The sequence below is a fragment of the Trachinotus anak genome, unplaced genomic scaffold (assembly GCF_046630095.1).
Source record: "Trachinotus anak isolate AG129_WGS33_773 ecotype Australia unplaced genomic scaffold, CSIRO_AGI_Tana_v1 ptg000019l, whole genome shotgun sequence".
Taxonomy (NCBI): Eukaryota; Metazoa; Chordata; class Actinopteri; order Carangiformes; family Carangidae; genus Trachinotus; species Trachinotus anak.
The window spans coordinates 902570-928969 of NW_027273870.1; the positions used below are offsets into that span (position 1 = coordinate 902570).

General features: G+C 39.8%; 3 protein-coding genes across 4 annotated transcripts in view; 1 reads left to right on the forward strand and 2 right to left on the reverse strand.

Moving 5' to 3' along the window:
* Positions 1 to 307: 307 nt before the first annotated feature.
* On the reverse strand, positions 308 to 3649 carry LOC139635830 (zinc finger protein ZFP2-like). Its single transcript, XM_071503332.1, has 3 exons — positions 3502 to 3649; positions 2523 to 2580; positions 308 to 2401 (listed from the first exon to the last, which is right to left on the reverse strand). Exons 2-3 carry the CDS (start codon positions 2569 to 2571, stop codon positions 1326 to 1328), a joined length of 1125 nt encoding a protein of 374 aa, XP_071359433.1. The 5' UTR covers positions 2572 to 2580; positions 3502 to 3649; the 3' UTR covers positions 308 to 1325.
* Positions 3650 to 3781: 132 nt separating this feature from the next.
* On the reverse strand, positions 3782 to 9281 carry LOC139635828 (TBC1 domain family member 24-like). 2 transcript variants are annotated; one of them, XM_071503329.1, is made up of 11 exons: positions 9019 to 9281; positions 8591 to 8799; positions 8198 to 8459; positions 7906 to 8019; positions 7090 to 7506; positions 6725 to 6964; positions 6393 to 6548; positions 5633 to 5696; positions 5375 to 5473; positions 4944 to 5253; positions 3782 to 4816 (listed from the first exon to the last, which is right to left on the reverse strand). In XM_071503329.1, exons 1-11 carry the CDS (start codon positions 9222 to 9224, stop codon positions 4641 to 4643), a joined length of 2253 nt encoding a protein of 750 aa, XP_071359430.1. In that variant the 5' UTR covers positions 9225 to 9281; the 3' UTR covers positions 3782 to 4640. The 2 variants fall into 2 exon arrangements, with proteins under 2 accessions (XP_071359430.1, XP_071359429.1); XM_071503328.1 differs by having other exon boundaries at positions 7906 to 8022.
* A 984-nt stretch (positions 9282 to 10265) lies between these two features.
* The window catches only part of stx8 (syntaxin 8), a 41029-nt gene continuing 24894 nt past the window's right edge, over positions 10266 to 26400 (forward strand). The window contains exons 1-6 of the mRNA XM_071503764.1: positions 10266 to 10398; positions 11223 to 11322; positions 11433 to 11527; positions 11773 to 11883; positions 14996 to 15123; positions 16398 to 16490. Of these exons, the coding sequence (XP_071359865.1) occupies positions 10382 to 10398; positions 11223 to 11322; positions 11433 to 11527; positions 11773 to 11883; positions 14996 to 15123; positions 16398 to 16490 (544 nt within the window). The 5' untranslated portion in view covers positions 10266 to 10381. The remainder of the gene's footprint in view (positions 10399 to 11222; positions 11323 to 11432; positions 11528 to 11772; positions 11884 to 14995; positions 15124 to 16397; positions 16491 to 26400) is intronic.

Sequence of the window (26400 nt, forward strand, 5' to 3'; positions counted from 1 at the left end):
GCACAATTTAAAAAAAAATCACTCTACTTACTATAGCTATGATATGAATAGTTTATTGGTATTTTCTATGAATCAAAGAGCACATTACTTGAATTTTTATTTAAGAATGTAGGGGCCCATTGTGTTTGTTGTTACCATGCAGCAAACTACAGCACAAAGCTGTGCATCTGTTTATTGACAGTAAACTACTATGTACTGCATGTAGATAGTGTCACAGAGAAAAGTAGTGGATTGCATTAAGTACATATTATATAATGGTAGACACCTCAATGTAAAATCAGACTGAAATAAAAGAAAAAACAGAAAACAAGTTTCATATTCATTTAATCGTACACAACTCATACCAGAGGAAAACTGCTGCTGTTTCCCAATAGTAGTGCAAGGTAATATTCCTGCATGGACAACAATGTAGCAGCATTTTTCATAGCATTACCCATTCTCTGAAGGTTTATTTAAAATAATAACAATATTAATGATAATTTGATATATGCATACAAAAATTAATAATCTATTTTTGGCATTCAATTGTTTATTGTGGGCAGCTGGTTAACACAATTCAACACAATAACTGCAGTTAAAAGAATCACTGCTGATATGGACTGCAATATGCACGAATCTTCTTTGCGTACCCTCTGTGGTAGTGTTAGAGTAAAGCAGCAGATTACATCTGACTAAGTTAATCACTATGGAAAGCGACATTCACTCTAGTCACTTTTGTCAAGACTAAAGTCTGGCATCTCCATTAATCATTACAGCTGCAAAGACTTGGTCAATATTTTATTAGAGTTTCAGAACTTTTGGAAGGGCAACTCTACTCTTGTTGTGACAGCTCTTTAGGTTAATTATGAATAGAAATTCCTCCCATGTATGAGATATGCTTCCACATTATCCAAGTCCAAATTTGTCATAAAAGGGAGATGTGAACAGATCTGCCCCACAAACTGCAGTGTACTTAAATAGCCACATGATCTGTGTTCACCCAATTCGAAGAACTCATCTATGCAAAACATTGCATATTCTAGGCACACACTAATTATAACTGCCAACATAGTTTAATAAACACAAGTGCCAGAAGTGTGTCCGCTTGGATCAATAAAAAGTCTGCAAGAAGTTAATCAGGAGCCCTGCACAAATAACAAAGAGAGCAGTGAGGTGAATCATTAAAAAGCTCCAAAATTAGTTGTCATTGTACCACAAATTAGTAAATTTTAGCTCGAGTGCGTTTCAAGAAAATAGCTTGAAGATGAAATGTCCTTTCCATGAGGATTTGACATCTCTTTTCAACTGCTGAGATTCTCAGAGGGTCCTTCAGAACTTAATACATCTTAGGGTGTGTCTGTAGACATCTGTCTGTGTGCATGTGTCCTCCGGTGTCTGCTTAGGGAATGGCTCCATGAAAATCTGCGACCACAGGTGAGGCATACATAGGGTCTTTCTCCAGTGTGTGTCCGCTGATGTTTTGTCAGTGACTTGTACCGTGTGAAGGTTGCCCCACATTCATTGCAAATATACTTCTCTGATTTAATGTGAACATTTTGTTCATGTTCTTTCATGTTGCCCAGCTGCGAGAAGCCTTTACCACACACAGGGCAGAGATGTGGTTTCTCTCCTGAGTGGGTCAACCCGTGAATATTCAAATCCTGTCGAGAATAAAATCCTTTTCCGCAGATAATGCATTTGTATGGTCTTTCCCCCGTGTGGCTCCTCATGTGTCTTTTAAGCCCTTCCGAACGCGAGAAGCAGCTCTCACACAAGGTGCATCTGAAAGGTTTCTCTCCTGTGTGAGAGCGGAAGTGCCGACGCAGCTCTGAGGCCTTGAAGAAACGCATCCCGCAGTCCGGGCAGCAGTGAGGCTTTTCTGGCTGCTCCTCGTGCGTCTTTTCGTGTGCTTTGCAGTGACCTGACTCAGAGAATCCTTTCCCACAGACCGAGCAGGTGAAAGGCCTCTCCCCAGTGTGCATTCGCTTGTGACGGACAAGTTTGTTCAGTTTGCTGAAAGTCTTCATGCAGTATGAGCACTGATGAGGCACCTTCGGTTTCTTTGAGTGTGTGCGCTTATGCCTCTCTAACTTTGAAGGCCTGTTGAACACTTTTCCACAGTCAGGACAGGGGTGCTTGTTAGTCCTATTGTGGCAGTTCTGGTGTCGGATCAGCTTCTCTTGTTGAGTGAAACTCTTGTCACAATGCTGACACTGATGAAGAGTCTTAGGCTTCCTCGTGTGCACAGGTTTGTGCCTCTCTAGCTTTGACGGCCTGTCGAATACCTTGCCACAGATGGAGCAAGGGTAGCACTTGTCTGATATGTTGCTCTCTAGCTGTTTGGAGTCCTCTGGCTCAGTAGCAGCTGAAGCATCATTGGAATCTGATTCTGAGATTACCTTCACAACGACTTCTGCAGGCCCTGAGGAACAATCACATCAACGAATACCCTCTGAATACTTAATTAACTGACTGAATGGACCGACTTGTTAAGCGTGGTGTTCACCAAAAACACCTGAAAATGTAAAGAAGCACTGACTTACTTTCCTCAGAAGATTCTGATTTAGGGACAGATGCAGCGTCTGGGCCCATGACTGCAGCCTTTTCATGCACAACACAAAACCAGAGAAAGTGGGAAAAATTACACAAGTATTGAACAGCAGTGATTCAGTGTTGATATTTCCAGATACATACAATATAGCCTGAGTGTTGCTGAACTTTTCAGACTGATACGCTGTCGATATTAGGGAGTTTAAATATCTGATAAGAATGTACTTGTTTAGCAGCCAAGAAAAAGAGCTGGTGTCATGATGTGGATTTGTAAAATACATGATGATAACGTGATGAAGAAGATTTCAACAAGGTCCCCTTAGATTACAGCTTGTTTCTCAATCAGCCTGCCCTATCTTGGAGTCTTCTGCTGTATTTTTATTTTTTTAAGGTGATGCAGAGGTATTCCTCTGCCCAAAGGGTGGCCTTGTTTACCAGATATCCATTATTTCTGAGGCAGTATTAAGCAGTTGTGGGAGATTTACATAGCAGCAACGCCTGTTGAGACTGATACTATAAATACGACCCACCAAACAGCTATTTACACTGCTGGCTTTGGAGGAACCAAACTGCACATCGGCTATTAGGACAGAGGAGCAAATAATTGACTGAATAATGCTTAAAGCTAAAACACACATTTGTCAGGTGATGACACCTGTGTACACCTTGAACTGCATAGTAACCGGTGGTGTTTCAGAAAAACGTTGTGCATGTACAGTGTGTAACATCCGCACATAGGCAGTGCAACTACGCTGAAATGTCTCTGAACCGAGTTTATCATGACAGACAAAGGTTATCGTCAGCTATTTTATCCCCGAAGCAGCTTTAAAACAGACGGTGAGTGTTTATCTGGGACACGCATGCACACAGAAAGAGCTAGGTAACGTTAGCTAGCTTAGCCGAAGCTAACGTTGTCGCGTCGGCTACCTGAGACGTTTCAGACTTAGCAGGGCATGTAAGATTGAGTCCCACCTCTCTAATAATCCTTCATAGCAAAGTTCGTCACATCTTTTCCCCGCAACGTTTTAAATGCACCACACTCCTCAGCTAAATGTCGCTAGTTGCAGCAGCTTGCTGAACAAGCTGTAGCACTGCGGGCTAGATGCTCATCGCCCCCTTTACATGGTACTTTCAAATACCTCATGTAAATTCGGGCGTTAAAATTTTTAGATCGAAAGCAGTTATTTATTACAATTTTATTCATTTATCTATTTTGTGCTGTGGTGTTAAAATGATGAGAAGAAAGCACGACTTATGTACCACGTAATTCTTTTATTTAAGAAGATAATGTGCGGACCATTTTAAACTGACCATAGATACAGTAGACACTTCCAAATCATACACTGACTTACATCGACATGAAGCAAGTTATAGTTTGTTTTTTTTCGTATTTTATCAAAAAACAAATACTTGTTTTCCCTAACGATCAGAACACATCTCCCTGTATGAGAAAGCAGAAAAGGCTTTTCAGCTCATTTGCTTTTGACCCCATGATGCACAGTAAAAATATAATGTTCTAAATAAGTTACATCCCTGAATAAGTAATTAGGCACTGAGAAGAAAACTGATTATCACGTGATAGAAAAAAGTGACAAAAAAGATTTTAATTTTGTATCAAATGCAAATAAACTGCAAAATAATAAGAAAAAACATGTAGATGTAGGCATAAATATCAACTAAAGGTAGTGCTTTCCAACAGATTATGACATTTCAGAACAACTATAATCAATACACTAAATGGGAGATAAAAGCAGACAGAGTTTTAACTTTTCTTCCAATGTGGTCACAGGTTACAATCAGCACATAATACCCTATATTACAATACATTTTTTGGGTGGAACCATTGTTTATGTAGACTTTCTAAGTTCAGTAATGCATTGTATGTGTCATAGCCTACAAATAAACTTGACCTGACCTGTACACATCACATCAAGTACAATCTCACTCAGTTGCTCCACAATATGTGCACAAATGTGTATTTCACAAAATAAATATCTAATATATAATATTTAAAATTTACATAAAAAATCAAGTCCAGTGAAACAGCATCAAGAAAACTGGTTCAGCATTCACTAAGAGATCCATGGTTGCAGGGCTGCTCCTTCCTTATTTCACTGAGAGGGAATACAGTGGGAAAAGGAAATAGAGTTCTGGATGCCCCACACTTCCAGGGACTGGATCCTGAAATGTCTCTTGCAGAGTGGGATGCTCTTGAATGTGTCACAAGGTGCTGTGTTTCCTCCCTTTAGGTCGTCCTGCAGGCAGAGAGCATGCCCCCCGTCGCCACCTAAGAAAAGATACACACATCAGCACCTGGATACACACTGTCAGCTGACATTACTGTTGACTTGACATCACCGTTTTTCAGAGAACTATCTATTCAATTATTCTCATCATATGTTCAACTGACATACCAATAATGAGCTGACTGTCATCGCCTGCTATAAACATGGAGGCTTCTTGTTCCTTGGGTCTCTTTGGCTCTTTGGCAGTTATGAGTTCCTCTGATGGGGCAGTGAAAGGGATCGTCAGATAGCTGGGGTCCTGCGGAGTCCCAGCGGGACAGGTCAGAGTTGCGGTGGCTGTGGTGGAGATGATGGGGGAGCTGCCACTGTTGTACACCAGGGAGGAGGCACCGTTGCTGATTCGAACCTGCTGTGGGGGAGCTTTCCTGGTCATTATGTTGACCATTGCCTGCTGGTAGCGCTCCATGCTGGGACGAAGCTGAAAGAGTAATCACATTCCTTATTTGACACTCACTGTAGTTTAAGAGGCATTTCAGTGAGTGACAATGAATATATGAAGCTGACACAAAAATCCTCTGACTTGCAGGAATGTGTCTCACCGTAAAAACAAAACATTCCCCAGTTCCAAAATATGTAAGTCCCTCAGAGTCATGCTTTCTTCTTTCTATCATATCTGTCGACAGGAAGGCACCGAAGACCTGAGAAATGAGAAATAATAACATTTCAGTTCTGTACAAAATTGATCATCATTATTAGCATCACAACATTTTAGATTAAAACTTCAGATGAACCAAAAAGAAAAGCATGTGTAGCATTATAACAAATAATAAATAATATCCCAATATTCAGTATGTTACCTCTTCATCCACAGTTTTGATTATCAAGACCACTGGTTCGTGTCCCTCCACATGTGAATAGAATCTATATGAGAGAAAACAAATCATACCCAAGGGTTGTTTTTCATATCCCATTAACTGCAGTGTTATTGATAACTAAACCAAGCTTATAAATAAATGTTCTATTGACACATCTTCACAGTGTTTCATTTGAAGATGAAAATGTTGTATGTTATGAAGCAGAGGTGGAAGATTCAAATGCAAGAGAAAATCACAACTTTAACAGACAGGATATCTTTCCAGGTCAAACTTGTCTATAACCAGAACCTACTCAAAAGCCGTTCAAGAACTGACCGTTTTCTACATCGAACATTTTTTAACTGTGTGTAACAAAATAAAAGATGGCTTAACACTCATTTAGGAATGATTCGTTTCTACTCGAGGTCATTTGAAACAAACACTAAACTGTACGTCACTTGACAATCACACTCAAAGCAAACATGTTTATAGTGAAAACACACTGCCTCTCTCTGTTGCGTAACTAGACCTGGGAAACTGTTTTTCACTGCTGGGACATGGTGTCGAGCAGTTATTGATCCATAACGACCTGCTGGCCTCATTTATTATTACCAATATGAACAGACGGAAGTGAAAGATATAAAGCATTTTGATATATGAAAGAGGTATTTCAGGTCAAAGTTCATGCTGATGAAGTAACATTAGCTCTTAGTGTCAGAGGTGATTTTTCGGGGGATCAGATTATTGACCAAAGGTTACTTACGAAGCAAGACTTCTCTCGTCTTCAGCTGTATTAAACAGCCTGATGGGACTGAAAAGGGCAAAGCGCTCAGGTATCCAGGCCCAGACGACTCTCATCTCGGTCCCTGTCACAACACTGGAGCTGAAGCTGGTAAAGTTCACTGTCTCCACCGACTGCCTTTAGAAATATTATGTGAAGATGGGATAAAAATGAAGTTAAGTTTGAACATTTACAATTATATAGCAGTAACCAGTATAATTCCTCATCAAGAGTTCTGTACTTCTATTTCATCAATTCCCCTCCCAAATATGCTTCTCGCTGTCTGTTCTATATGAAATTCTGTATTAACCAACCTCTTCTGGTGGATGCTGACACCTTTTTGCATGAGAGCGTCCTTATTGGCGTTGAACAGGAGGTTGAGCTCTCTCCGTGTGGCCATTGGGATCATGAAGGCCGCCTCCAGGAGCTTCTCCACTGTGCAGTGGCGAGCTACGTTCTGCACAAACCTTTTCATATCGGTCCTGAAGTCCTCCACATCCGCCACTCGAGATGAGACAGATACTTTGTAGAGGCTGAGTAAAGCCAATGCCACCCTTCAAAGAATGATTGTGAAATACTTTTACTGTATTGTTTCTCAGAAGTAATGGCTATGTCTTGAGGAATCACATATTCACATTTAAGGATTTTGATCACATGTGAAAATGTAGTAGCAGCGAACCTGTAGAGGACCTTGTAGCCCTCCAGGAGGTAGACGTCCAGCACTCTGATGGCGTATGTGAACGGAAGGTCAGCAAAGATCCACATGATCCAGTCAGAGTAAAACTCAAAGAGGTTTTGGTGAGAGCTGGCGATGAGCTTACGGATGCCTCTGCAACACCTGTTAGCGAGGTCTCCAAAGGTCATACAGGAAGCGCGGTATGTGAGGAAGGTCTGGTCAATGTAACGCTTGTTGGGGTCATTGTAGCAGATAAGTCTGGACACACTGTGGAAACACTCAGCTTCATCCTGGCTGAAGTGGATGATGAGGGAGACCAAGGCAGGCAGGATGGGGCAAAAGTTCATGTCTGGAAAGTATTTGCCCAGGCAAAGAAGGATCTTTTTAACGGAGTTCAGACCAGCTTCGTTGAGGCAGTATCTGGATAAGAAAAGCACAAGCACAGTGAGTGTATGCACAGTAACAATTATACAGTTTCTATTTTTTAAGGTCTACTTGACGAGGCTTTTATATAAAAGTGTACATGTTTGATCACTGTCAGAAATTGGGAACACAATAAAGGAGAGCTTCAAAATCTCATCACTTGAGTAACAATTCAACACTTAAACATTTTTATGGGATCTTTAATCCCATAATGTTCAATCATCATTAACCTCTTCTGACCATAGACCAGTGGCATTTTTCATTACTTTCTTTCTGAGTAGAAGGCAAGGAATGGAAAAATTAACCAAATAACTGTTAGTTTAAGGTCTATGTTTTCTATAAATGTATAAGGGACATGTCAATGATACATGAACCAATATTGTTCCATCAAAGTACCTGGGTATTTCTCCTGCCTCCATGTACTCTGGGACTGGGTGCGAGCTGATTTTCTGTTCTCCAAAGAGCTTCTTGGCCAGGTCATAGAAGACATCTCTGTCTGCCGTGCCAGACCTGCTGCAGATATCACATCAATTCACATACAGAGCATTTGCTTAAGTGGGTTTAAATCAAAATGCACACACATATTTTGCAAAGTTCATATCTGTTCCCCCATATGCTTGTCTTCATGACAGAGAAGACATTTTTTTGCTTCTACATTTATGTTTATATTCAATGTGACTGTCTTGACCTGGAATTGATGCTGTGGATGATGTGATAGTAAGCTTTGGCCCTCAGTGTGTGCGGCATGGCCCAGAATCCTTCCCGGCCCATGGTTTTCAGCTGCTGGTGATCACTCTGCAGGATCTGCTGGTATCTTTCTGCAGCTTCAGGATCAATCATCTCCCAGTCCACAAACTGTCCATACTTCATGCCCGAGCTGGAGCTAATCTCCCAGTTGTCCGACTCAGAGATGGTCATCATGGACACTGACTTGAGGCTGCCTTTGCTGCCTAAGCAAAACATACACACATACCTTTAATTTTTCATTTTTCTAAACAGTGTACATTGACTCAAATATTCCAAAATTATTTCATTTTGCGAGGCAAATCTTCATGCCATTATGAAAACATTATTTCAGTACCACTTAGTTCTCTAGAGGGAGAATGCTTGTTTAGTTTAGACTTCTTAGAGGTGACTCGAACACCAGCCCCGTCCCCCTCTTTGTTCTCCTTGCTGGTCACTTGATGCTGGTGTTGGGAGCTTGCTCTCTGCTTCATTGGACTGGACTGGTCAAAGTTTCCCACATCATAGTCAGAGTGAAGCTCTGATGTCTCATAACTGTAAAAGGACCTGAGCAGCAGTTCATTCAGTATTAATTGAGTATTCAGAAATACTGTACTCTTTTTTTTAATTTTTAATTTTTATGTTGACCATAATCTGTAGGTTGTGCAATTTTTCCACAATATTAAAACACAAATCCACACAAATATAAGCAAACATGCATGTTGCTCTCTGCTCTGATCACTAACATATTTTGGATTAAAAACAAAAACAGTGATGAAAACATACCTGGAGCGAGGTCTTAGACAGGTTTCATCTGTGTGTGTCTGCACACCATAGTTCTTCATGTCCTCTGGGCTGTAATAGGAGTGAGACCTTTGCCTGCTTCTGCATCCTACTATAGAGTCCAAGTCTTGGGCAGAGGTTGTGTGCACTGAGATTGAATTCATATTTCCACAAATGGAGAACTCTGGCGTTCTTGAAACATGAATCATGTCCAGTCTTGTTCTTCAAAGAAATGCAAGTAGGAAGGTAATGTGTCTCCTGTTACTCACTGCACACTCTGAGGGTGCTCAGGGCTTTATATAAGCCTGCGGGCCGTGGCCATGTGAGTCAAGCATGGTTTGTTTGTGGTGATTTCTGAGAGTCACTGATATTCCTGTTTTAACTTTCATACAAAGTGTGTCTCATTCTGAGAAGTACGTAGAGAATCGGCATCCACAATGCCGCCATAATCAGACCCAAAATACAGGGAATAAAAATTTCCAGATCACATGACAAAACACAGGCACTTCTTTATACACATGATTTGTCCTTCAAATAACCCTACTTATTGCAGCTGTTATTGTCATGTTACATACTGTACATCCACTCACTTACTACAGTGGACTGTTCAATACTATTGCAATTTACAAACTGCTGTATGATTAAGATTTTTTTTTTTTTTACAGGGTCACCTATCAAAATATTCATTGTTCAGAATAAGGTCATCAGAAAAAGGGGGGTAATCACTTTGGTTTTTCTCTGAAACTGCATCAAAATGCCAAATGAATCTTTTCCAAGAAGTCTTCTAAAGGTTATTATTCTACAAAACAGATATATGTTGTGATCCAAACACAACCACTGTTTGGTTATGAAACATAAAACCTCTAGACGTACTTATCTCACATGTGGGCTTCACATGTAATCCAGTTGAAAAACAAACTCCTACGTGCCATGAGTGAAGAAAGCATGTTGTCATTCCTTCATGTTAGTTTCCATGGAGGCTGGGACAACATGAATTCATAATTGAATACTACTCCACTCACACTAAAAACAGTTCAGTCTATGGAGACCCATATTGTGACGAAGTCTAATAGGACCATGGGAAAGTTATTCTCACTTTCTGTGTATCCTGCATGAATGCATATTTCTGCATAAAGGATTTAGTTTATCACTGATGATCATTTGCGATAACATATCGATTTCACACAGTGAAATTATAATGAGCTGTCACTTTGCATGCAAATTTCAAACGCGACCTCGTAGTTGGAGCTGTTCCTCGCAGCCTGCCGTAGTGACGTCACACCCAAACAAGAAACAGCTCGCAGGTGATCACTGCCGGATGGTTCAAACTCAGTGGATTTTCTTTTCTTAGCCAACTTTTATCATAATGTCTCAGGATTTGTGGTAAGTTATGAAGGCGAAGGCGCTCAACTGTATTATTAACTACTACAAATGACGTTACTCCGCCCGATAGCCACTCTCTCTGTATCCTGCTAGCTAAAGTAGCAGCTAGCTCTTCCTCATAAAGACCAACGTTAATGTTAGCCAAATACAATGACTTCCAGCTTCAACAGACCATTGAATAACACTGTTTTGTGTTTATGTGCTGGAAAATTTCTTGTTTTTATATTAACTATTAACTAAATATTCAGGGTTAGAACTTGGTAGAGTTTGCAGAGTCGAAAGAGGAAAAGAAAATTGCTAAAAATGTCACATGATGGATGTAAAGCTAACCTACCTACCTAACTAAACTAAACTAAACTAACAACAGAAACGCCCTAAAATTTAATACATTAGTGCTGCATTAAATGCTAATATAGCGTTGTTCTGTTAGTTTAGCTCCTACAACTTTACCAAATACTGAAATATTTGCTTAACAACATAAAACTCCAGGATCAAAAACGACCAACGAGATAATGAAACCCTTAAAACAGTCTGAAACTGGAACACTGGACATTATGAACCAGCCAGACAAAGTAGCTTGTATTTACAGCATGAGCTTTAAATTATTATACAATTCTTATATTTCCATTGGTTTCACAACATTGGTAAACACAAGTCAGTTGTTTTTCACCCTGTACAAATGCACTGACCATGGATTCAGTCTGTTTTCTTCATTTCCACATTAACCACATGACTTGCCCCCCAATCTGTCTGTGTCTGCTTGTTTGTTGTGAGTCGGTAATGACAATTTATATGACACCTCTGTCTCATTGATTGACCTACAGGTTACAGAACTATGATGCCACTTGTCGCCTGGCACAGGAAATAGCAGAAAATATCCATGAACGAAACAGGCAGCAGAGAACAGGGGGAAACCCTGCGAAGGTAAGGTGTCACATTCACAAGTAAAGTGCTATTCCCTCCAAACTTCTCCTGAAATATTCAGGTTTCTTTCTCTAGTGGTCAGTTGCTGTGAATATTTTCTGCCTTTTCAGATCAACATGACACTGCGGGCGTCACTGCAGAAGCTGAAACAGAGTATTGCCCAGCTCAAAGAGGGTTTGTTGCGAGCTTCATCATCTCGCCGCATGTATCCTTTCTTCTGACAATGTTACAAGCAGTGGAAGTCATGAGATTGAGATTACATTTTGGGATGGAGGTTTCCTCTGTTTGCAGTAGCTGTTGTCTTCCTATAGAGGGCATCAGAGTGTTTTTGAAAAGGTCTATCCCCACGACTCAAGTGTTCCCGGTACCTTATACCTGCTAATTCTGGCAGAAAAAGGATATTAGAAAGTAATTTTGACCTTTTGCATGACCTTAACATGTCCCCACCAGAATGCAGTCAGAAGCTGACAGGAGGCAGAACCTTGTTGATGACCTGCTAACCAGAGAGAAGCAGCTCAATGCCACCTTCAAGGGAGACATCACAGAGCCAGAACCTTCCAGGTATTAAAATATTGGCAGATTTTTTAATCCTAAATAAGAGTAAAAATGAAGAGAAGCGACCATTAGATCCAAATTTTAAAGGTTTGTGTGAATCTCAACATATTTAGCAATGAAGTACTTTACTTAAATTCACACGAGTAGTTCACATGTCCCTCTCCTCTTTTCGCCCCTGTAGATGGTAGGAATTCACTGACTTAACCACAGAAACCTCAGACAAATAGTCATTAACATAGATTGTGAACTTTTACCATATGCATGCAGGAGAATTTCTTAAAACACAAGGGCATGCTGCTGTCTAAAATAGCCCACATGGAGAGCACTTAGTTAGAAAAAACAAAGTGCTGCGATACCCAGCCTGTTGCTTAAGTAGTTCAAGAAAACCCTGGAATGTTGGTCTACGTTGAACCCCTCTCTGTTACTGTTAAACAGTATCAGAAGGGCCAAACCCAGCATCACCCCATGATGCTTCAGGGGGCATCCTGCTCAGAACACGGCACTTTCATTTTCAGATTTTCCTCTGAGATCTTTTTTCATATATAAAGTGTATAGTGCTGGTTGCCCAATTAAAAATAATGAATCCTCATTCTCTTGTCTCTGTCCTTGACCAGAGGGGTCATAGGCTCTGTTCTCTGCTTTGATGATATGTCACCGGTCACTAACTTTCTGTGAAAGTCTTTGTACATCCGGTATGACCCCTGTGCCGTGACCTCTTCCTGTGCTATCACTCGGAAGGAAGTGTCTGTCTGCCATTTTGACAAGGTGCTTAACTTCATAGCTCAGCCTTTTTCATTAAGAGATTTGCTCGCTTTGCACTGTTGATCACACATTTGGCACCTCCTGAAATGGACACACACACATTCATTCATTCATATTAATGTGTGTGTGTGTGTGTTGATGAACATTGATGGAAGGAGTGAGTTTACAGTTTATAACCGTCCACTGAGCATTCATTCTAAAACTTATGGAGCTAATCAAGGAGCTGGATGCCACAACTGATATCCTCTTCATCATCTGATATCATGTCAGTGTGACAGCTCGGAGGAACCTTTGGCAGCAGGCAGTCGTTACTGTGTGTAAGGTTTGACCTGGTGCGGGCCAGGTGATGTTTGTTTGGACAGGAAGAGGAAATGATGTCGTGTTGTTAACTTCAAATTAGTGTTTTATTGTTTTTACACTGCAGAGGCATCAACATTTACAGAAAAACTCCATGTTTTTTTGAGGAATAACTGAAATTACAGTACGATGAGACCAAGCATCACAGTGTAGAGGACAACTTTTACTGATGCCTTGACATGAGACTGCATTTTTTTAAATATATTTCACAAGCTTTGGTTTTGGGATTGATCTGCTTAGCAGTGCTTTGTACAGGCTTTCATCTTTTTACAGACCACACACCCAATTACATAAAAGGCTCTGTACAAAAAACTCCTCAAAAAACAAACTCAAATGACATTTGCTAATAAATTAGCTTGGCAAACTGTAATCATGTGGTCGTATGGTTTTTAGTTTGCTCAGTGTGACCTAAATTTAATAGTGATATGTGGTGGGTAATTTGGATTTGTGGGTAGGACCCATTCCCACTGTGTGGTCTCTTAGGACGGACAGAATGTGGGAGGGGGTGGATTGGCCATGCTTGAATAATCTAAGCCGCTCTTTTTTTTTTTTTTTTTAATCTATCCTGGAAACAATACATTCTAAGCGTCTCCATTTCAGACTAAGCAAAAGAAGGACATGGCGCCTAGGTTTGAAGGCTCAGTTCACCCTGTCGCCTCTCGGACCCACCTTTCCTCCACTATTCACTAACCTTTCTTTTGTATTTGATTGGACTGGAAATAGTTGTAATTAGTTAAATCTTGCCTGTTCAAGTCACTCAGTCAGGACCTAGCTGCTCAGGCCAACAGATTGTTGCTGCCAAGAGATGTGCCTGACTGATTTTGGCGCTTCCCACTGGCTGGTTAATTGGATCTTCACACACTGGGCACTTGCATAGAGGAAGTGGAGGGCTGGCACACAGTGTCATAGTAATCACACATGTCAGAGACATTACACTGAATGCCTTGTTTCACCTACTCCTCTGATGGTATCAGGCTCAGACAACCAGCTTTGTGAATCGTCTCACAATGCTCAACTGACCACTTCAGTAAATCATACATTGCTTATGGAAAAAAGGGATTAACCAACCACACATTCAAAGGCTTTGACTTTTTATTTTGAACGATTGTGTTTAAATGTATGATTGAAAGACTGAATTATGCTAACTGGACATCAAAATCACAGCAAACACTCATAGTCTTTTATAGTAATGGTATTATTTCCATGGTCACTGATAAGCCAACATGTGGCCAGGGTCACTTTTCCTGGGCTTGACCAAGAGACGACTTGCTCTCAGCAGACATAGTTAAATCCAGCCTCACACAGAGACCCTGAACCCATCACTGCAAGACAGCTGCGCGGTGGGGGGTGGGGGGGTCTGAAACACAGCTTTAAGCTATTAGCAGAAGAATAGTTTTTTAAAGCAGTGTTAAGTACTGCACACAACAGTGCAGTGAGTTCTCTGGTCTGTCACTTTGTTAGAGCGAGGCCTCCCCAGCAGTCCACACTCCTGTGACAGATTAACATGCACTGTTTACACACTGTGCAAACTAACCTGGTATTTTTCAATCATTCAGAAAACTTAAAAGGCAAATTGAGCAAATAAATACATTTTTTTCCCACTTTGATGTGAAGGGTTTTGTTGTCATAAAATGTTCTAAAGAGTACAGTATCGCAAAATGGAACATGCTCTGTACAGATGTGTTTGCTGTAAGAGTTACACAGATGTGTATTTTACCCCTATCCCAACCAGGCAGTGTTTACTTATATAGCCAAAGCTTACTAATGCATGATGAGAATGGTGGAATGGTGATTGACAGACAAAAAGAGTATTTTTGAAACCCACTTTAAATTGTAGTGCACTGTAGAGTGATTTGTGTTTGATACTTAAAAAGCTCTGCTTTTTTGGTTGGAATAGTAATTTCATGGTCTCCTAAACAAACTTTTGTTGTTTATAATAGCCCCATTGTTCAAAAGAAACACTTTGCAAACTAAGTATTGTTATAATGATGTTTCATAGGTCGACGTTGATGGCTGGAGGAGCGAGTGGAGGCGTTACGGCCAACGCCTGGCTGATCAACGAATCGGAGGAGACCAGAGGGCTGACCTTCGGGGAGATCAAACAGCAGCAACAACGAATCATTGATGGTAATTACACGTGGATAAATAACAGCCAAGCTTGATTATATTTTCAGATAAACTGCTTGTCTTTCTGAAATCTTCTGACCGTATGTTCCATTGTGTTTTCGTGCAAAGATGTTTTCAAGTATGCTGTTTTGTTTCTCCTTCATAAATTAACATTATGACCAAATATGGGGGTGGCACACATCCACAGTTTGAACATTGTCCTGTTTCACTGGGAAAGTATTTGTAACTCATATTTACCCTTATATGTTACTCACCAACATATATAGTATGATGCCCTATCATATAACATCTCTTAATGTCTGTGTGTTAACAGTATATATACATAACCCAAACACAATTGGGACTCAGGGAGGAGGCACAACTAATATATAAAAGAGTATTCTACACTGGACATGAACTGAACTGTACTGGCCATACTGATCTATGCTAACATATAAAAAGTGATCATATTGAAGACATATTCTAAGACATTGCCTACTTTTTCCTGTTTCCTGGCTCTGACATGACTTGAACACCCAGATGTTAGTTCACCTGACTCCATGTGACACTTCATTGCTATGTCTCCATTACGGCTCTGGTTATTGTCGGTTTGGGATCAGAGATTCCTGTTAAGACAGTGAAACCAAACCACATGGAGGTTTCTAGTCCCCTGTGGGATTTCTGCTGGAGCTGGGTAATGGTGAGCGCCTGAACCTGCGGTCATAAAAAATTCCTGTGGTAGAGAGTGTGTCAAACTTGGAAACCTACAGAGGCCAAATCATTTATTCTTTTCTTTTTTTATTTTACTTTTTCTTTTTTTTTTTTTACTTTTTCTTTTCTTTTCTTTTCTTTTTCTTTTCTTTTCTTTTCTTTTCTGTTTTTTTTCTTTTGTCTTTTCTGTTTCTTTTCTTTTTTCTTTTCTTTTCCTTTCTTTTTTCATTTCTGTTTCTTTTCTTTTCTCTCCTGCTTCACTGTTTTTCCTCTTTACCTTGGCCTTCCACAGTTATTGTAAAGGAGTAAGCCTGAGTGGGGTAAAGTACTGAATGACTCACATGTGGCACTGCCTTTCATTCCTACGTCCCAAATAGTTGCCTCATTATATTATCAGTAGTGTATACTGTGATTCCCCCCCCCTCCATCAGAAATGAATTCTTGTGCATGTAAGTCTTTTTGTAGTCACGTTGACTATTTTTTTTCCTTGAAGATTTTCCTCTGTCTTGTTTTCTGTCATTTTTTTCTCTATCTACTTTTCCGTAAGTGTAATATTTTTAAATTTCTTTCCCCTCTCTTCTCAGCCCAGGATGCAGGCTTGGATGCACTAGCAGCTGTCATCGGCCGACAGAAGATAATGGGCCAGGAGATTGGCAATGAGCTGGATGAACAGAATGGTAAAGTTTAATGTGCATGTGTGTCTGTACACATTTGTCAAAAAAAAATTCCAGACACATTACACACCGCTGTGCGAGAGCAATCAGACATACTTGTTCTGCAATGGAAGGACTTGCCTCATGTAACTTGCTGGACAGTGATACTCCCTCACACCACCACAACCCTGACACAGTTAGTACTGAGCACACACACGCCCCAGCATTAGAGCAAGTGACTTCACATTCATGTTACGACCATATCCACCTTGTTATCCTTTGCCATACATCCGACAAGATAAAGTGACCCCTCTCTTCATGCTATCAAGATACACAGTAAAAAAGAGTTTTGTGTTCTGGAAACAGATCTGCTCAGAGCTAATGGTGCTTTTGAGTTATTTCTGGCTAAATGACCCATCAGTCCATAAATAGCTTCCATCACAGGTAGAACGTGCTATACAGAGCAGAGTGCATCATTCCACACTGTTTTCCTGCTGGAACCTGAGATATAAGCATTGGGTACGATCATTTGTCAACAGGTGAACAATTAGATCCTTTGATGCATCGCTCTCAGAAGATTATAGCAGTTAATATGCCGAAGCCTTAGAGTCTTACTCTACAAAGAAGATGTACACATGTATTCTTGTTTTTTTTTATTTAATTATTTTAAGTGCTATATATAATGTTAACACTGACGGTGAGCCCAGAACATTAGTCTATCAGCTTCTCTTCTGACAATCAGGCAAAGAAACACTTCAGAAACTGCAGGTCGATAACGGAGTGGATGAATTTCCCCACAGCAATAATAAATAAGTGTTGAGGCTGAGTGATAGGGGACTAGAGTCTTTGTCACAGACACTTTAGCAGGAGTGGGTAGACTCTAGCCGTGATATTTCTCTCTACTGGGCTAGCCAACTTGGATTTACAATACACAGCTCAGGGCTGAAGTAATTATTGGGCCAATTAAATCTGCTATTCTGAGTTAAAGAGGAACAAGAAGATGAATCTCAACAGAGGGATTGTAAGACTTTATAAACCAATTTGTCAGACTAACCACAAGTTAAAATGATTGAATTGGAATGTTCTTAATGTGGATTGTGTGATGGACTAGGTAACTTCATCTGTATTAGTCTCATACACCAGTCACTGTCTGTTTCTACCCTGATGACCAGCTTCCATTTTGGAAAACATGGTGTTGTACTATCCTGTAATATCCTGTCTGAGCATTCGTACCAAAACACGTCCAGAGGTTGTATAACTGAGTGATCTCGGCTTGGAAACAAACGACCTTCCCTTCTGCTGGGAAGGAATGGCAGATGTTTGGCTGATTTTGGGCGACACCGATGGGAGAAGGGAAGAGAAAGAAAGGAAAGCTGATTGTTTTAGCCCGCTCTCCTGTTACCGTATTGAACTAGAGACGGATCATTGCTCTAATGCTCTGACTGGTGTGTTTTTCTTCTCGTTTTTTCAGCTTGATGTCAGTGTTTCCAATAATATGAACTTGAGTGGGTGATGGGAGAGCTGTAACTGAGAATTAGCCCAGCTCCGCTGCAAGTAAGAAGGAGGCAAATGATTTTGGCCCTGGAAACAATTGCCTGTCACTATGCCTATGTTTAGACCCTAAATGACTTTTAAGCATAAATTTGATGGGAACTCAACTCTTTATTTCTGTAATGGCCCAAAATATCTATGCCACCTGCTGGTATTGTAATTGGCTCCACATGTTGAAGTTTTTAGTGTCTGCACACATTTCCACAGTTAGTTTGGTATGGGAACCATTGAGTTAATGTTGTAACAGTATATACGGTGGCTTCCAAAAGTTTGGAACCCCCTGATCAAAATTTCTGTTACTGTGAACAAGCTAAACGAGTAACCAATACCCGAATAGTTGGGGCCCAAACCAAATTCCCTGAGCAGTGAGTCCCTGGTTTGACTGAACTCCCTATCAGTTCCTGTACTGTCCGTCCCATGTTTCCTGTTAATCTCCACCTTCACTACCCAGTAAAGGCATAAAAATAATAATAATACAAAAAGGAATATTACTATTTTATCCAACCTTTACCTCAAGATCAGGAACCCTGCATGGTCAGTACTTAGTGAAACCCCCTTTGGCAAGTATCAAAGCATGTTTGTTGCACCTGAGAGTCTTTCAGTTCTTATTTGGAGATTTTCACTCATTCTTTTTTGCAAAAGTCTTGTAGTTGCCTATTTAAAGATTTTTAGGATGCTTAGGTCAGGGCACTGTGAGGGCCTTGGAAAACCCTCCAGCTTGCACCTGTTGAGGTTCTCTGTTTTGAATTTTGGAGAATTTGCTTTTCATATTAATGATTTTTAATTGGATCCACTCTTCCTCTTATCAGTGAGATGTTCCCAGTGCCCCTGGCTGCAACACAAGTCCAAAGTGTTGATCGATCCTCCTCATGCTACACAGATGGAAAGGTGTTCTTTTCATGGACACCTCTTTTCTTTGTTTCATCTTTCCCTTTTTTCCACCTTTGCTCATTGCCGCCAAAAAGTTTTACTTTAACTTCAGCGGTCCACTTTTTTCCAAAATGCATCTTTTGCAAACCTTTTATTCTGAAGTTTGTGGTGAGGGCACAGGAAAGCTTTTTCTTCTGACGACCCTTCCATGAAGGTCATATTTGTGCAGGTGTTGCATCACAGTAGAACAGTGCACCACCACTCAAGACTCTGCTAAATCTTCCTGAAGGTCTTTTCCAGTCAAACAGGGGTTTTAATGTGTCTCTATAGCAATCCAATGAGCAGTTCTCTTTGACAGCGTTCTTGGTCTTTCAGACCTCAGCTTGACCCTCACCGTTCCTGTTAACTGTCATTTCTTAATTACACTATAAACTGAGGACACGGCTACCTGAAAACACTTTGCTAACTTCTTATATTCTTCTCCTGCTTTATGGGCATCAATCATTTTCTGTTAATTGTTGGGACAAGGTTTGAGGAGTCTGAATATTTACAAAGCTTTGAATTTTACATCACCTGGCATAGCCTTGTTCACAATCATTGTACAAGTTTAAAATCAGAGGCCCAAGGACCAGTTACATTGCAACCAGAGTGTCTAGCTTTGCCCAAACTCACAGCAAGCTTTAAATCAACACTCAAAATCAACTTTTCCATTCGCCGTTCCTCCTTACAGAAGCTAATCAAAAATGAATTTTGACCAATCACAAAATTGTGTTTTCAGTGTAATCTAAAAGAGATGTAGTGTTTTGAAATATTTCTGTGTTAGGCTATATTTTTGAAAACTATTTACATACAGTCAACAACGATCATGTTTTCAGGCAGAGGTTATCCTGCCATGTAGTGAATTACAAAGACTCAAATATTAAATTCACATTCCTAGAGCACTACCGAGTTACAGTTTAGTAGTACTATTGGCATGGCAGTTGTATTTATTCCAAAATAAACACAACTGCAATTGCTGATACATGATTTAATTCAGGTGAATTGGTCTGTCTTCATAAGGGACATTGAGGCTCAATAAATTCCAGTTTTTTCATTCAAAGAAAAAATACTGGAATGTTTTTTTTTCTAGACTCGTACTTAAATAACTTGGATTATTGCTTCAGACAGCTTTGTAGCCGTTGTATTTCTTACATGTATTAAATGTCAAAATCGACAAAGTAAAATGTAAGAGGATAGTTTAATGTTTTTGGAGAGGCAGGAAAATGGATTTAAGTTATAAAGCAGGGAAAAGGCAAGGCTTCTTGTTGGTCTTGACAGCTGGTGTGTAACCTTGGAGTCCAACTGTCTTTCCATCTTGTAGGGTTCCTTTTCCCCCTGATCATTGTACTGTAGCAGTGTTTTCCTATAAATAGTTTAAGCTCTTTGTAGTTTGGCTGCTCAAGTCTAGCTTATGACCCAAGCGCAGTGGAGGTTGCAGTCATTTCCTTTTCGGGAAACGATTCCGGCTGGGGTCAACAAGGAAGATGACCCTTTTTAGAGGTTTAGAGACGAACCCAAAGCCCTCAGTTACTCCCCCCTCAATCTTAACTGGATCACAATGGACTGAAATGCAGAAATGAGTAAGCAGGCCGATTACCTCAATTTCAGTCTCTGCTTTATGGCACATAGCATTTAATCCATTGCATACTGAAGATTTTCCCGTCTTACTTGCCAGTCATAACAAAAGGAGAAATTCAATCATGATTGTTAGTGTGTTAATATTAGTTAGATGATGTGCTGTCATCAGGATTTTTTTTTATATTTCCTACATTAGGTTACCAAAGATGAGTATATTTTCATTTCCACATTAAATGTTGCCGAAAATAGTGTAGAGCATACCAGCTGAAATGACTTGCAACAGCAGTAGTCTCCCTTCCCACCGAGAAAGATCAACATTAATTTCACTTTATTAGTGTTGATATTTCTCAGATTGTGGCCTGGAACATGACATCAGTCTATGTCACTGTCTTGTATTTGTGAGTGACAGACAGTGGCTAGCTTGTTAAAATAGCTTATTTTGAAAGGGGCAGCAAGAGTTGAGGCTGTCTGATTTGTTAGATTTTTATGGGCTTCCTCTAAATTGGATTTGACTGGTGGTGAAATACTGCTGCTATGACAAATGCCATGTACTGTAAAAGCTCCTGTTCTTGCATTTGGTGGTGTATCTCATGTATACACAGTAGGTGTGATTGGAAACCATGTGATGTAGACAGACATGGAGAAACAATAACATGTGCAAATATAGCACAGTTTTCTGGTGTATCGGTGTGCTCACAGCCTCATCGGGATCAGGTGTTATGTACTGTACTTGGGCCAGAACAATGAGTGGAAGGAACGATGAGTTCTGTGCATGTCTGAAGTTCAACAGCCATTTGCTCCATATATTTCTCTCTACATCCAAATCTAACTTTAAATAGATCTCTGACAGCTCTAGCAGATGTGTTCTCATATTAACTATCGCAGCCATGGCTCTTCTATGTCCTGACCCCTTTTTTTCCTCTCTTTGATAAAAAATACCTTGCTATTGCTCCCATCTTCACTGAGAACACAGTTATAGCCACAAAATGTGTATATCCGGGACTGGAGAAAAACAGACAATCATTTCGACTGAAATGAGGGTCTGGAACAAATTTTAGATGGATCCAAGAGATATTTTCTTTCGGGCACTCAGCAGGTCTGACCACATGTGCACTCTGGTTTTGTCTGAGACCTGGAGATAAGGAAAAGTGGATCTCTTTCTTGTATGGCATCATAGCAGCTTGGTCCAGGTTAAATCTTGTGTTAGCCTCTTCTCATTGAACAAACTTTGCCTTCACTATTATGCAGGATAATATATTATGGCTATATATATATTGTGTCATATAAACCCTGAATCCTGGGATGTTGATTCCGGAAAATTCAGAGTATATATGGATGCATGGATTTATGATCTTGTTTTGGTATTGTGTTGTTTTCCTTCTCTTTGTGTCATTTTGATTCCCCTAACCTACATAAACAAAAGGAACAATCATCTATTCGTCATCGTCCTCTAAATTCTAAATGTCTGCTACTGTCCTGGCACTGCCAGTGGGAGCTTCTGCTGCAAAAAGGACAAAGCAAATGCTGTTACTTTAATAAGACAAACTAAGGGATTTGCCTTGAGGGAACTTAGTTAAATTTGGCACAAATGTTCAATTGGACTCGAGGATGAACTGATTAGAATTTGGTGGTGAAGAGTCAAAGGTCAAACACGTTTTTAGCCATAACTCAAGAATTCATACACGAATTATGAGACACTTTCACACAAATGTCTCATAGCATAAATTAATGAAGTGATGACATTTTATATCCAAACTGTCAACGGTCAGCTTCACTGTGACATCATAATGTTCTGCGAAAACTGTTCTGGCCATTATTCAACGCCATAATTAAGGAACAGAAGGGGAGATGGTGAGGCAGTAATTCTGGTTTCCATTATTTTACACTTCTCGATCAGGGATTTAAGGTGTCATTCATGCATCATGTAATAGAGGACATGGCTGTTGCATTGACTAAGTTGTGACCTCTTGGCAGTGGGAGTGTTTTTAAAGCACTTTGTCACTCTGCCTGATTATTCTTAAGGTAAATGTGTGTTAGTCACCAGGTTGCTGCTGAAAAAAACAGAGCAGGCTTTGCTCCCATGATGGACTTCATTTCTGGCTAATAATTAGATCACTGATTTGATTCTGCATCAGCTGGGGCCAAGTTGGGCAGCACTAATGACTTCCAAATAAACAACAGAGTGGGAGCAGAGAGGCACTTACTGCTGCAGCACAGTGACATCAGCAGTTGAGCCGGAGAGCTCAGCCCTCTGCTTGTGTCTGCTTTCAGAAACTGCTCGGTGAGCAAATAAACCACACTAATGATGACACTCGGGAGAAAGTCAACGTGGTTACAATTGTAGATTGATTTATTGTTTGTTTAAAATGCTCCATTTGAAAATAAGTCTGATAGTACTGAGTAGCGCTCTCCAGAGTCATGATGTGATGTTAAAAGAGTGTTGTCATCAGAAGAACGAGAGAGCATCATCTTTTGTGACCACCAGATTGGCTGACTGATGTTTGACTCTGTGAATTATTGAGAACTATAAATGATGGAGGGATAATGTTGGACACCCACACTATAATGTTCTTTGGTCTCATTTTTGGTCACATTTTCAGATCAAAGAACCTTATGTTGTTGGAAACCCACACTATAATGTTCTTTGGTCACATTCTGTGGAGAAAATTCCTCTTCAAATGCAATGTAGAGTAACTGTGATGTAAGATTTATTTAGTTTTTTTGCCTTAATCCTGCAGTTTAGATAAACATGGCAATTTTTTTCATCTTTTAGCTGAAAGTAGGGCTAAAACTAAGCATTATTTGTGTTGTCTTTTCATTCTGTCAATGTATGGTTTTATCAAACATCAAATCCCAACATGACATATCTTACACTGACATATCTTGTCCAATCACGAGTTCAAAAACCAGAACATATCCATGTTATGGAAATGCCACAAACAAATCTTTCAAATATACTTATATATTTACTAGATGCAGTCAGTTTAATTTTTGTTGTCTTCTTTTTCATATGTCACATCAAGGACATTGTCCAAGTTGAGCAACATTTTCAAAGCCCAGTCCCTTCGTCTTGTTCTGTAGAGTCCTGCTATTTTTTAATTCCCCCAGATAGTCAAAGCCAAAGCCCATATTTGGCCATGTCCTTGGACTTAATCATTGATTATAAAACCATAATTTCTCAGAGTTTGATGATTGATTAAACTGTTTTGTATTTGTACTCACTGAAGAGAGATTAAAATAGTTTTGGAAGGTTCAAATAAATATTTCCAAAACACATTGATGACAATGGCCGTGTGATGAAACCACAAAGAGTAACCACACAAATATGCACCGCTACACACCAGGCTGAACTCCTGTACCAAGCATCCTAACCAGCGTACAATCAATCATGAGTCCTCGTGCTCTTATTTCTCTATCTATCCGTCGCAGCATCCATCTCTGTCTAAGCTCCGTTGGTGTCACAGTGATAGAGTCGTGGAGAAGAGGGGCCAAACAATGACATGAGGGACTTGGGTCACACCAGCCACTGCCAAGTGATGAATAATCCAGTTTAGGCGCAGTAGGGAAATTAACATTTTGGGACACTAAAGAATAACATCTGCAGACATTTCATCAATCACGTCGTCTTTTGTTTTCCTCAGTGGATTGATGCTGCTCTTCTCACTCAGAAAGCTTGGGTTTAGACTTTGGTTTTCTTTGCTGTCTTGAAATGTAACCTGTTGTACCTTTTTAATGCAGTTTTTTTATGTCCCTGGTTGGATTTATTTGTCTTTTCTGGTCAAAGAAGTGCACAGGATTGATTCTTAAGTGATTTCAGAGGCTTTCACTGGTGTAGAAATTCTTAATGGTCATGTATTGGCACTATAATCAGAGGCTGATCTGAATGTGAAAGTCTTTGGGAATCCTTTGTGGTGGATTGCCTGAAGAATCCATACAAGAAAAGGTTGCCTGAATGTTTCCTTATGTGGTTTTTGTGACTAGATGGCGCAGTGCCAGTGGTGGATTTTCCATCACACATTCACTTCTTATTTAAAAGAAATGTTATTCAGTGACAATGGAGAGAATGTAGTCACACCTGGCATTGATTATTAAGGTCACTCCATATGCTGTAAGCATTAGGGCTCCTTTTTGTATGAAAGTATCATATATATTCTGTGTTTCCGATATCTTGAATGTCCTGTTTGCTCAGGAAATGGTCACGATTTACAAGATCTCAGATATCAATAAAGAGTATAAACATAGGTTATTAAAGATAAATATAAGGGTTGAATCTGTGAATTTATATTTTACATGTATTTTATGATATACTAACATATACATTCAGTGGCTTCTTTTTGGGATTCTTTAACAAAAAAACTCAGGAAGAAGAATAAGAGTCATTTCCTCATTCTTATGTCATTTATTTCTAATAAATAATAACATGTAGGAGGCTTTCACACTGTGACGTTTCCATGCATCATGGTTTTCTGCTCTACAAGCTGCAGTCTTTGTTGCCAGATCATGGCTTTGATTTATCTTGATCCATCTGGAACAAATGTGTGCCAGTGACAGTTGTTAGCAGGAAAGGCCCCACATCACAAAGCCAGTGGCAGAAATTCTTAGACTAGACTAGAGAAGTGGTGTGTGGCAGTGGTAAAGGAGAGTGATGGTGGAGACACGCTGTACGACTTTTTGACTTGGTTTAAGACTGTGAGTTGTCAATGTTACAATAAAACAAATGTTTAATGTTACTGAGAGCAGCCATTCCATACAATATGATCTCTGCTCAGACTGAAATCCCAACAGAAACACCTTCAGTCATTGATAATGCTAATGGATGATAAAGGATCAACAGCTTTGATTTTTGGCCAAACAACTTCTGTGCCAATTGATGCCAAGCATCCGAGTATTGAAAAGCAAAACAATGGTGAAGATTCTTCTGACTATTTATCAAAACAGGAAGCACATTCTCATAAGCTCTTTGCATATATTCTGTCTTATTTATAGAATTATTTATTTTATAGCACTAATAATCTGCACAGCCTAACACACACAGAGAAGCAGGTGACTGCATCTTGAGATCTGAGGTTGAAAGTGGTTTACAGATTAAAGCAAGCAGCTTTGAAAACATGCAGAATGTATAGAGCTATAGAGAAATGCTACAAAGTTCATCACAATTTCATGGACCATGGTGACTCCTTTCTGGATGTTTTTCTGTCCTGTTGTGTAAGCGATATTATAGTACATTAAGAACCATCTACCCCACAGCTCTGTGGATCAAATGATCCTGACTCTGCATGTTTGTGGGAACTAATGTTTCTTTGGGGTGATTTTAGCTTGAAATGGCAGAGGAGAAATCTCTTATTTAAGTCTGGTCGACTCAACACTGATGCCAACACACCCCCTCCAAAAAACAATTTAGAATGCAGCTATTTTGCTGACATGTTTTTTTTCAGCAAATAAATTAGACAAATGACCGCAGTTATTGAGTCTGTTGTTTTTTAATTCTCACAATGCTTTAGGCATCTTATTTTCAAGACAGAAGGAATTTGATTTTTTCATTTACATAATTTCACTTTTTTCACTGAAAATGCGCACCGTTATCCCCATATTTAAGACAGTTATTGCATCTTGCCTCTCTCTAAAGAGAAGTAGAGAATTATATCATTCTAAAAATACTACAACTGCTGGATGCTGTGCCTTAGTGTTGGCTAAACTGCACTACCTCTTTCCTTGAATAAGCTGCCTTTAATGACACCAGAGGATATAGAGAATAAATTAGTTTTGAATCTAGAAATAAAGATGATCACAGAGTCCGTTTCACTAATGACGTGATAGGACATTGTTGTCTGATGATTTTGTCTTGGTTATTGGGATGTTAAAAATGTCTGCCTGCTGAGATGCTAAAGGATGTGGC